The 11,462-nt window shown below is 36.6% G+C and overlaps 1 protein-coding gene across 1 annotated transcript; it reads left to right on the forward strand.

Annotated features, from left to right (window-relative positions):
* The first annotated feature begins 835 nt into the window (after nucleotides 1-835).
* LOC137923469 (zinc finger protein basonuclin-2-like) lies at nucleotides 836-2,842 on the forward strand. The gene has a single exon (XM_068766727.1). It carries the CDS (start codon nucleotides 836-838, stop codon nucleotides 2,840-2,842), a length of 2,007 nt encoding a protein of 668 aa, XP_068622828.1.
* Nucleotides 2,843-11,462: the final 8,620 nt, after the last annotated feature.

An 11,462-nucleotide genomic window follows, 5' to 3' on the forward strand; every position in this document is an offset into this window, starting at 1 on the left:
ACAATCTCCTTATTCATTCGTAAAGACGACTTAAGACTTTCTTCTATGTTATTTATTCATGTTTATAAATCATAGACGGATAATAACAAATCTATTATTTTATTCATGTATACAAGTTTTAACGGGGTTGCACAAGCTTGTTTATTTTTATATTTAGGAATGAGATGAAAAATTCTAGTTATAACTTGCAATTTTATGTGTGATGTGACGGACAGTATTATTGGTTTTAAAACTTGTTACTGTTATTTACCAGTAAAGAAGTGACTTGAAGCCATTGATACGAGTTCTTTTACGCGGTGGAATTAGGTTTTTTATACAAATTTATACCTACTTACATAGAAACCTAGTGTCCTTTGATTTCTTTTCTTTATAAATTACCTATTCTAGAAACATTTTCTGTCCAGTCCTTAGTTTAGGTACTTCTAATTTTACATCCTAAGTCTATTTGTTATTGTTTTCTTTTTTTTTTTTCCTACGTTTTATATGATTGATGTGTGGAGATTTAGTTCAGAGTACTCGTGGATAAGCATAGCGGTGTGTTCCGTTGCAGGCGCGGCGCGGAGAGCGGCGTTACGTAAGTCGATGTTTTAGTTCTCTTGTGTTTACAGCGCGCGGCGGGCGAGTGTCGCTTGTCCCCACTGCGCATCGATCCGCTCCGCCCAGCGGACGCTCCTCCCACCTGCACTCCCCCCTCCCGCGGAGTGCGTCCCCGCGCGCCCCTGCCGGCCTTTGTCGCGCGCCGCCCGCGCGGTCACCTGTCGCACGTCCTCAGTCGCACCGCGGCCGCGTCGCGCGCTACCCGCTTCGCATCGTGCCGTAGCATGACAGTGACGTGATGGAAGGCAAAGAGTTCGGTGCGGTCCCCGGCCTGCCCGCCGGCCTCGACTACTTCATGATGCCGCGCGCCACGCAACCCGCGCCGCACTTCGACTTCAGGAAACTCGGAGCTAGCTTCAGCGATGAGCGCGACCGTCCCCGCTCGCCTGAGCGCCGCGACCCGCCCGCGCCCTGGCCGCTCGGACTCGGCGTGCAGTTCGTGAACCCCGCCACCGGCAAGAAGCGAGTGCAGTGCAATGTCTGTCTCAAGACTTTCTGCGATAAAGGCGCGCTCAAAATTCACTTCTCGGCGGTGCACCTGCGCGAGATGCACAAGTGCACGGTGGAGGGGTGCACCATGATGTTCAGTTCGCGGCGCTCGCGCAACCGACATAGCGCGAACCCTAACCCGAAGTTACACTCGCCGCACGTTAGACGCAAAATCTCAGCGCACGACGGCCGTTCTGCTCAGCCGTTCCCGCTGTTACCGGCGCTGGCACGGCTACCTCTACCACCGCCCGCGCTGCTGCCGCCCGAGCTAGCAGCCCGGTTGCCGCCTCCTCTAGCGGCACCAACAGGTCCTGCTTCTCTACCGCCTCGCGTACCGCTCGATGACCTTCATAACTTCAGTGAAATTGAAAAAATGTACAGAAATCCATCACCGGAAGGCTCGTCCCGTCACATGTTCGACATTCTTAAGTCTCGATCATCGCACGAGGACGAGTCTAGTAAGCACAGTGAAACTATCGAATGCGTCGATGAGAAGGAGGAAAAAGAGGAGAAACCTGATATCAAGTCACCCATGGCGGATAGATTGAGCTACGACGACGAACCCGAAGACTTGAGTGTAAACAAACGGTGCGACGATCACCAACCGGTGCTGCAATGTGAACCAACGCGCGCAGAGCCCGCCGTCGCCGACGACAAGTCGACCCTTGTGCCGAACAAGCGAAAGAGGAAAAGCGGCAATCCCACCCGGTGCTCCCAGACCAATGAGTACAGTGTTTCCGATGAGGAGTACAGCAGTGAGTTGTTCAGAAACGTTTCAACTCCTTGTTCAAGTCGGGCAGAGGAAGAGCCGCTGTCTCTTAAAAAACAGAAACCCGAAAAGTGGCAGCCATTTCAGAACGGAGAGGAAGCTGTGGAAGAAACCGTAACGCGAGTGAAAACCGAGAGTGAGTCGGACGACGAGTCAAGCGCTCCGAGTGTAGTGCGCGAAGGGCTGCGACTTCGCTCCGACTTGTACACGCCCAGCGACAGTGGCAGCGATCGACTTCCTCGCGCTCCTTCACCCAACGACCACGCTGACCTCGATGACCTAGAAATACCCATAGACGACGAAAACCCCGACCGATGCACGGCCTGCAGAAAAATATTTCAAAACCACTTCATGCTACGAATGCACTACAGAAACGAACACCTTAAGCTCCTGCACCCGTGCGACGTGAGCGGTTGTGATGCTGCATTCCCGTCTCGCAGAAGTCGGGACAGACACAGCTCCAACGTCGATCTGCACAGGCGACTACTGTCTACTGGCTCACCGGACCCACAGCGCCCCGCCTTTGAAGTCAACGCCGAGCTTCTGAACAAATTGTACGCAGATATAAAAGGTCTCGCGTCTACGCTCGAGAGCCTTCGGTACGGAAACGACGAACCGTCGCAGCTGCCCGGCTACGTCACTGAGACAATGAAGTACTATAGTCGGAATTTGAGCGCGCTGCAAGCGGGGTTGTTCCCGCAATTGGGCGACCGGGGTTTCTTCCCCGCTCCGTTTCTCATGGGCAACGGGGCGCCCGGAGGACCGTATGGTGCTCCTGCCGGAGCACAGTCAGCCAGGGAGTCGCTATCTCCCTTATCGGCTTCGTCGCCGCCCGTGATCTCGCCGGGGCGGTTGGACGCAGCACACGCCAGGCCCCGCGACGACGGCAAACTGCTTTTTCGGGAGACCTCGGAATCGTACAAGAAGATGACGTCGCTGTGCGAACGCCAGGAACAACTCTATCAGCACCACGTGCCGGTGTCGTGACGCAGTCGTCACCGCATGCGCCCTCAGTGGTGATGCGCTCTCCATAGTCGGTGGTTCTCGATAGACTCTTGTATATTTAATTGTTAATAATATTAATTGTGTTAATTCTATTTCGTATTTCGTTTTGTATTTTTCTTGTGATATTTAGACAAATATATCGTAATGCCACTGCAAGTCCCGGGCAGTGTCGCTTTGCGTTTCGGTCGCCGTGTCAGAGGCGAAGTGCAATACGGATTCTCGAATTGTAAATTTGAATGAAGTCGGCGGTGTGTAGAGTATTGGTAATCGATGTTGAAAGTAAGCGTTATAATGATCAGCTTCATTTATTGTTCTGACGCAATAAACTCATTGAGGAAAAAAGGTTTCATTGTTTTTTATTTACAACGCTCGCTGGTAAGTCGCACCGAATTGTAACGTAACCCACTCACTTATCGACGATATTAACCAATGAGCCTCTGCGAGTATGCACTCGAGTGGAAAGGAGCATCTGCCTTGTTTTTGCTTCGTTAACATTACCAGCAATACAACTGTACAAGCTTATCTACTAACACCATAATAAATTAACTCGCTTCTGGAGAAGTTTAGAAATATAATTAAAAACTAAACTTAATAAAAAAAAGTTTTAATGGAGTATAGTAAGACATAACTCTTGATTATTGGTTTAACTGCGTCTAGCGGAGCCAACGTTCAAACTCACACCAACTCGTTAAGGAATATTAATGTCACATCAATTTGGAAGTGGGCAGCCAATAATCATTGGTCGAATTCAATTAAAAACTATGAATCTAGAATGAGATGATTTTAAAATATCATCGCTGTAATAAAACAGAATGTTATTATTTGCATAATTTTTATTGATGATACACACGAGATTGTTTAAAAATATTATCTGTAATACGACATTAGCCTAAATAAATTCGCTAATTTTTAACCAAATTAAAACCGCTTAAATTCCTTTGATACTATTTTAATTTTTTTTTTTTTATTAAAAAAGCTTAACCGTTATTTTACATATCACATAAATATGTGTATTATACTCTCATTATTATTTTAATCAAAGTTATTTGTGTTAAATTTATCGACAGTTAACTGTCGTTTAATATAATTATTAAAAGTCACTGTTCTGTTTAAACATCAATTTTAAATATTTTGACGTAACTGTAAATGAGTATTTAAAAGTAATATCAATTAATAATATTTTTTCGAGATTATCTTGGGTTTAAAGAGGCCATATCTATGTTTATTTATTTATCCTATTTAAAAAAATAAGTACAGACTAACAAGTATATCCACAACTTTTTTTTTTAATAAAAATTCGGCAATGTTCAAGCGGTCCATCCAGCCGTGAGAACTTAACTAATTGCGGTCCAAGACCTGTTATGATTTAATAATAGGGCGACGTACGAAACACTAATTCGTATATTCCATTCCGAGGTCACGTAAAAAATTGCCGCCATTACGAACCCATCAAGTTTAAGGCGGTACACATATCATACGCCATTTTATTTCCAAAACTTAATAACACGCTTTTAGATTTGACAAAACGCCTTGAAGGATTCTAAAATCCATTTGTTGTGCGGTCGAGATGGCGCCTCGGTGTTCATTTTGCATTGAGACATTCTGGTCGTTAATCATGAACCAATGAAACGATATTCATTGATTTAATGCAAGTGCTCTTGACGTTTATAACTTTATAACGGATCTATCGTGTACATTCTTTATGAGAACTCTCATCCTTATATAAATATTTTCTAGTTCAAATTTTTCTTCTTTCCTCTTATAATTACCTAACTAATCGATCTATAAACATTTAAAATGCTATAAACTTATAATAACAGCTACAGAAATAAAGTTTCACAGAAATGAAATTTCTTATTCTTTAGTTACAATTTATCAGCACAATAAATTATTTTGACGTGGTTAAACATTTCTTTGCTACTATTTAAAGGTTATAAATGTGATGAAATATTTTGACATCAAGTTAAATATTCCATTTAAGTTAAAAATGATCACCAAATCAAACGATGACAAGTCTTGTAGAAAATTGTGATATTTTGCTGTAGAAAATACCTATTGAAACTTAATTATTACTGTGTGTAATATAAAGCTAGTAAATATATAAATTATTGATTTTTTTGTATAATGAATTATTTGAATTTGACAACGTCGTATATAATTTAGTCGTCCAAAGTTTTCGTAGACCGAAAATAACGATTAAATAAGTATCTTTAATTTTTTAAATGAAAATGACATTGATGTAGAGATTTTCTAGTTATTGTTTAAAATTACTTAATAAAAATTTCATTTTAATTATTAAAAGTTAATAATATAACAGTTATACACGGTACTTTGACATATTAGTACAACGGCTAATCCAATATACAAGGTAATTGATTATAGGTGTAAATGCTTTAAAGGGGTAAATGTTTAGCTCATTTGCTGTCAATTAATGTGTGGTACACTATTTAAAAAAGTTTCAAATTAAAACAATAATACGTAATTATAGTACAGTAATAAAAAGTCAATTCAAAATTCAGATAACTACACATTAAAACTAATTATTGTTTACTATCTATCCCTGCAGTCTTTGCACGGCCATAGTTTATTGTCAGTCGCATTCCAATAAAAAAGGATAATTAAGGTAACATATTTTAGAGTGATCACATAAGCGTTATACATTCATTTCTTTAAAACACTTATAAACAATCATTTTGTAAATATTTTTTTAATTGAAATCTACAGAACGGTTATCTGTTTTAATAAATCTATTCAATTTATGATTAGAAGACTGTGTAGAAGGCACTGCCTCCAAGACACAGACAGCGCCCGAGGGCACAAGTTAACTCAGTTTGCATATTCACGTCTCGGAAACATTTAGTTTATTAATTAGGGTTTGACAAACTATGCGGTTAGTCCCTTTTTGGAGATCCCCTTCTCTGCTGTCGAGCGTGGGATTAGACATGCCTTGTGATTTTGATTTAAATTTCATTGTTTTACTCTGATATGAGCGACTGGGCAACTGTTTTTCCTCTATTCCTTAAAGAGAAGTGTAAATTTTTATTAGTTACTAGATATTCCGATACACTTAGTTTTATCAAAATTTATTGGCCTGTCGCAGAACAATAATCATTATTACAATATCAGCTGATAGATGCCTACTGGAAGGCATAGGTCTTATGCAGCCCGCGTACAACGATTTCCCGTGACCTTAGAAAATAGAAATCAAAGTCCAAAAGAACGCGTGTTTTAAAATGACGACTTCCTTAATTGGTTTAATATATTAATAATAGACAACAAACTATAAAAATAAGTTTTATATACTGTATATTACAATATTTCATCCGCATTTTCTCTTTCGATTGACGTTTTTGCATAACTAGGGACGAGTATTTTCAATAACTCTTTGGTTTATACGAGAAAAGTAGAATAGGTTTTACTACAACATATTTAAAAATTTATTATAACTTTAGTTCTGTATTATATAAAAATAACAAAAAAATCGCCGAGGCTATCTTAAGTTTTGCGTTAGGCAACATATTTGTCTATTGTTTTTTTTATTTTTATGAATAGACATGCTATTTTTAAACAATCGTTATTACTATAAAAATGCATGCTTATAAAGTAGGTAGGTAATTATTATTCTATTCGTTGAAGATTGATAATTAGCTCTCTCTCCCTTTTTTCTTCTGTCTTCTTTCTACGAACTGGACTTTTCTTTTTAAACAGTTTTTTTCGTAAACATTAGAACCTATTATTTATCTCTCTCCGTATTATTTCTGTTCGATATTTGTGTCCCTGTGGGGCTGATATTGCTTCATCAGTCCCGGAGCACGCGGATTGTAGATCGTTGAGCTGGATTTGTTTTTACTTCAGTTAAATATTAAATTTATTAAATTTTGTTTGCTCTGTGTAGGAAAAAATTAAATTAAATTAATTTTTTAATTCTAAAACTAAAATTTTCTTACTTCGACTTAGATTACTCTTTCACATTAGTTTTTCCCATGGACGTAAGTGATAGAATCTAAAACTATAGATATGCATATGCATCTCTTATAACTTGAATTCGGTGATTTGTAGAAACTTAAGTTTTAAGAATACCTCTGGTAAATATTTTTAGTGTTATAACTAGTATATATTATTATTAATCTGATAATGTTTAGTTGCATTGTAATATGTCTTATTAAGTAACAATAAGAAAAATTACAACGGACATATTCTCTATGTACACGTAACACCATGAAGAAAAACATCATGTTATAATTATGTATAAAAGTATGGGCAATCTTATCACTTAAAGCAATTCCTTACAGACTAAAGTATGTATATATAATCAAAGTATGGAAACAGAAGGATAAATGTTTTATCTACATTGTATGATTTGAAATATATATTATATTAACTCTAGAATCTTTATGTGAAGCTGTCTGGATTAGGTTCTATGTTGAGCTTATAATAATATAATATAATCTGGAGTTTTGCAACATAAAATCTTTACCATGGCTTTTATGATTGTAGTCCTGAAATAATACAAGGATAAGTAACCAACAACATTAAGTCTACTTTACTAATCATACTATCGCAATGTTTTTAGAATCAAAACTAACCCATGGTTAAATTCACGTATTAATCCGCATTTAACTACGTAAATACACATGGTGCGATTATCCGTAATATCTATTGTTGGATAAGTGGCAATGAATAATATAACATCAGACGGGATGACCAAGAGAAGTACACAAAGTAATATATAATTATTATTAATTTATATATAAATTAGTAATATGTAATATATAATAATAAGCTTATATAATTATCAAATGTTAGCTGAGGTCTTAAGTTATGAAGTGAAGACTATGAACCAGCAAGCGTGGCTTAGGACGTTCACCCACAAAATGGATAGATGATATTTACAATAATAGATATAAGTTAAGATTGAGATATTCCGAGAAATAATTTAAAAATAAATTTAGAAAAATAAGCTGTTAAAGTAAAATATATTCCACAGACATGTAAGTCCGTGATCTTGATTTTACAATTACATTTAATATTTCCGAAAAAAAAAAATTCGTTTACGCTTTTCCATCTTACTGTTTACTAAGTATTTTAAAGCATTTACCAACTTAATTCGTATATTTTATTATTACATTTAAATTTTTGTTGTCTGGATTGTTTTCAACGACGCCCCAACAATGTCTTAGTTTTAAAACTACGTTCCATGTTACCACTTCATCATACCTGTTCTCTATGGAAAGAATTTTAGTTTTAGGTAGTGTAAAAGGCTTCTAGATTCAGGGGACGCTCTACTTAGCGATAAATTGATCAAATCAGCCTTCACGGAATCGCGCGCGAAAGGGTGCGTTAAAAGTGCCACAGAGAGATAAATTGCGAAAAGGCAAATGCTACAGTGATAGCTCAGTGAAAGAGGATTGAGACTTCCGAACGTAGGCAGCGAATTCGAATCCCGGAACATAATTTTATATAATTCATACTTTGTGCAAAGGATCGTCACAGCTCACTAACGAGTTTTCAGAGGATGGACAGCAGCGTCCTCTGCATATCATAATATCACACTGTGATCACCAATACGTTAGCCATAGATGGCAATTATGGTATATCCCCTACATACATATCTTCGAGAGAGTCGTATGCCTTGCAGTGGGCCTGTTTGTTCTTTTTCTGTTATATTACTATCAATAATAAATGTAATGCTAACAAAAAGGTTCTGTAGTAATGCAAAAGATTAAAAAATAGTAAGCATAGGTCCATAAAGGACCATATATCCTTTTCATCGTTAGTGCAAGTGTTATAATTTTTCATGTGGCCGCAAAGGAGGCGCGGGCGGCTAAAGACAGGGGCGTAAGCCCTCCGGGCTGATATCTTTGTGTACTTTGTCAAACATTAATTAACCGCATTCTGATACTTGCGCGCATATTGTATGACTCTAAATTATCTGGAATAAATTTCAAAAAAATTATTTAACAAAGACTAGAAATATTTTTTTCTCACACTATGATTGGTGTGAATTGTTTTTAGTGCTAAAAAAACTTTGGAATTAAATGATTTTCTGCTATATTATGGATATAGTAAGAAACCAAAAAAACCTGTCTTTGTTGTTTTTCTCGAATCGGGATGAGTTGCAAACTATTTTAGCTTTAAGTTGTTGAATGCCATTATCATCATTATATCGGCCGATATATACTCACTGCAAGGCATCGATCATTCCCGAAGATCACCACCATGATCGATCTTATGCTGTCTGTATCCAGCAATTTCCTGTGACAACTATAGCATCGATCCACCCAGTGGGGGTATACATACACTGCATCAACCAGGTCATCTTCTCCACTTGAAAACCTTCTGTTGCAAATCATAAATATGCTACTATAAGCGTGCTCTCTCGTATTTTAGATTCAATCAAAATCAGCTCTTTTAGAATTATTCTCATGACGTATATGTGTTTTCTAAAAAAAATATTTTAGGATAATAATTTGAATTAATAATGATTTACTTGACTATTATATGGTTTTAACATAGCAAGCAAAACATGCGTATTGTCGGAAAAATGTTCAAAAGAATACACATACGTTTTAAAAATTTTGAGAATTTTATAAACATACCATAGTAGAGAATAAGAAATATTTTTTTATATTTAAACTATTTAATGTTGCTTTGATAATATGTCAGTACATTACTTTGTTAGTAAGGGAATCTCGAGTTAAGATTCATATTAAATAATCAGACGATAAGTAGAGAGGAAAATGCGTCGTAAGATTTCTGCAACGCGGCCCGCGAGTCAACAAGTCTCCGCCCCGGGGCTCGCTTTAATCTCTCTTGTCTCCTGCAAACTCTTGCAAGCGCTTCCGACTCCGGAGTGAGAATAGCTAATGACTCTTTTAATCTCCTTAAAAATGCTCAAAGGAATTCGAAATGTTCGCTCGAGTAAAATTTACGCCGCGGGCTCAACGTTTTTCTATTAAGCTCCTTATTAATTATTAAGAGGTAATTCCCGTATTGATATTTTGTAATTAAAAAAATGAAACGATTTTTTTGTTTGCATTTTTATGCGTTTTATTTATGTGATGGGCATAATTGTGCTCTCTTTTCTGCAATTGTAATAACAATACGTAAGAGAAATAAATTTATGGGTAGTTCATAAATGCGCGTTGTCTTTTACAAGTATTAGATTGAGCGCCTGGTAATCAACTCTTTGGAACTACATTACACAATCAAAATAAAGATAATTTTTAAAAAATGTGTCGCTATTATTAAAATTTCTGCTGTAGAATATCTATTACTGACTCTACCATATATTTTCAATAATACCGGTAGATTCATAGGATTCATTGCTTCGTGGTTACCTTAGCTGATTTCTTCGCCAGGAATTGGAAGTTTTAGAACAGCTAATCCTTCTTGTATACTATATAATTGCTTAGAAACTGAACCCTGTCATTCCTTTATAAAATTTATAAGGAGTTTAGGGTCCCTAGAGAAGCTGTAAGTGCTAACGGACCAACAACGCTTATTCTTTCATAAATCATGTAAATGAGTCAATAAACCAAGTTCCAAACATTTCGATTAAGTAAAAAGGTTTTAAATGCTATAATAAGATTTATTTAATTGTATCCTCTTAATTTAGATTTTAAATTGAGAAAAGGAAGATTTAAGATATCTCTGGAACCTTATTTTATATGCGTATACTTATATGTAAACTTAGATGAAAATATATCTATAATTTTCATAAAAATACGAAGAAGTTTCGTTTCCAACCTATCGGAACATATGTTGGCAATAAATATTTAAAAGATTAAAACCTCTATAAATAAATAAAAGGATTAATCTTGTACAGTCGTAAAAAATCAGTTATGTAAATACTGGTAGACTGGTTTAGTTTGTGTGAATACAAAAGAAACAATATGTTCTATGTTTATATTTATTTATACAATTTTCCCGCCATACGAAACAGGCACATTGTTAAATGTCATTTTATAAACATTTTACGTTTTAATCTATTACAATATTTTATATTTAAATTGACTAGATCAAAATATTTTTAATTCAATGAAACAATAATTATTTCCTTTAATGTGTATCTTTAGAATAGGATTTGCCAAGCATTTTAGAAAAGACTCGATATATTCAAGATACATTTAAATGTATATTTATATATATACAAATGTTAGGATTGGAATGTCGATTCAATAGATAGGTACCAGGTAAGAAACTATTCCTACCATTTTTTCTTGTAATAAATCGTCTGTGTCATTTGAAAATGTACATGATAATCCTTGGCTTTTATCTTTTATGTAACCTTTGATAAAATAATGTGCATCATTGATCTATTTTGCTTTTACAGCTTTGAATCGCAGATAAACTATAAGTTGCTTCTTAAAATATCGTCGTTTTAGCCTATAGATTGCCACTGCAAGGCATAATCTCCCCCAAAGATATCTATGAGGGATAAACCATGATCGCCAATCTTAGCAGGCGGGTTAATGATCACAGAGTGGTATTATGGTAAGAAGAGGGCGCTGCTGCCCATTCTCTGGAAATTTGTTTGTATTAATCCACAAAAATGTGTGAAATAAGTAAGATTGTAACCCGCGAAACGAACACGCGACCT

Source organism: Battus philenor, unplaced genomic scaffold, assembly GCF_028537555.1.
Source record: "Battus philenor isolate CCGP_79_NKW_IND1 unplaced genomic scaffold, ilBatPhil1.0.hap1 SCAF_21, whole genome shotgun sequence".
Taxonomy (NCBI): Eukaryota; Metazoa; Arthropoda; class Insecta; order Lepidoptera; family Papilionidae; genus Battus; species Battus philenor.

Excerpts from the sequence above, each read along its gene's own strand:
- LOC137923469 (XM_068766727.1), top strand. The coding sequence starts at position 836 with ATGGAAGGCAAAGAGTTCGGTGCGGTCCCCGGCCTGCCCGCCGGCCTC.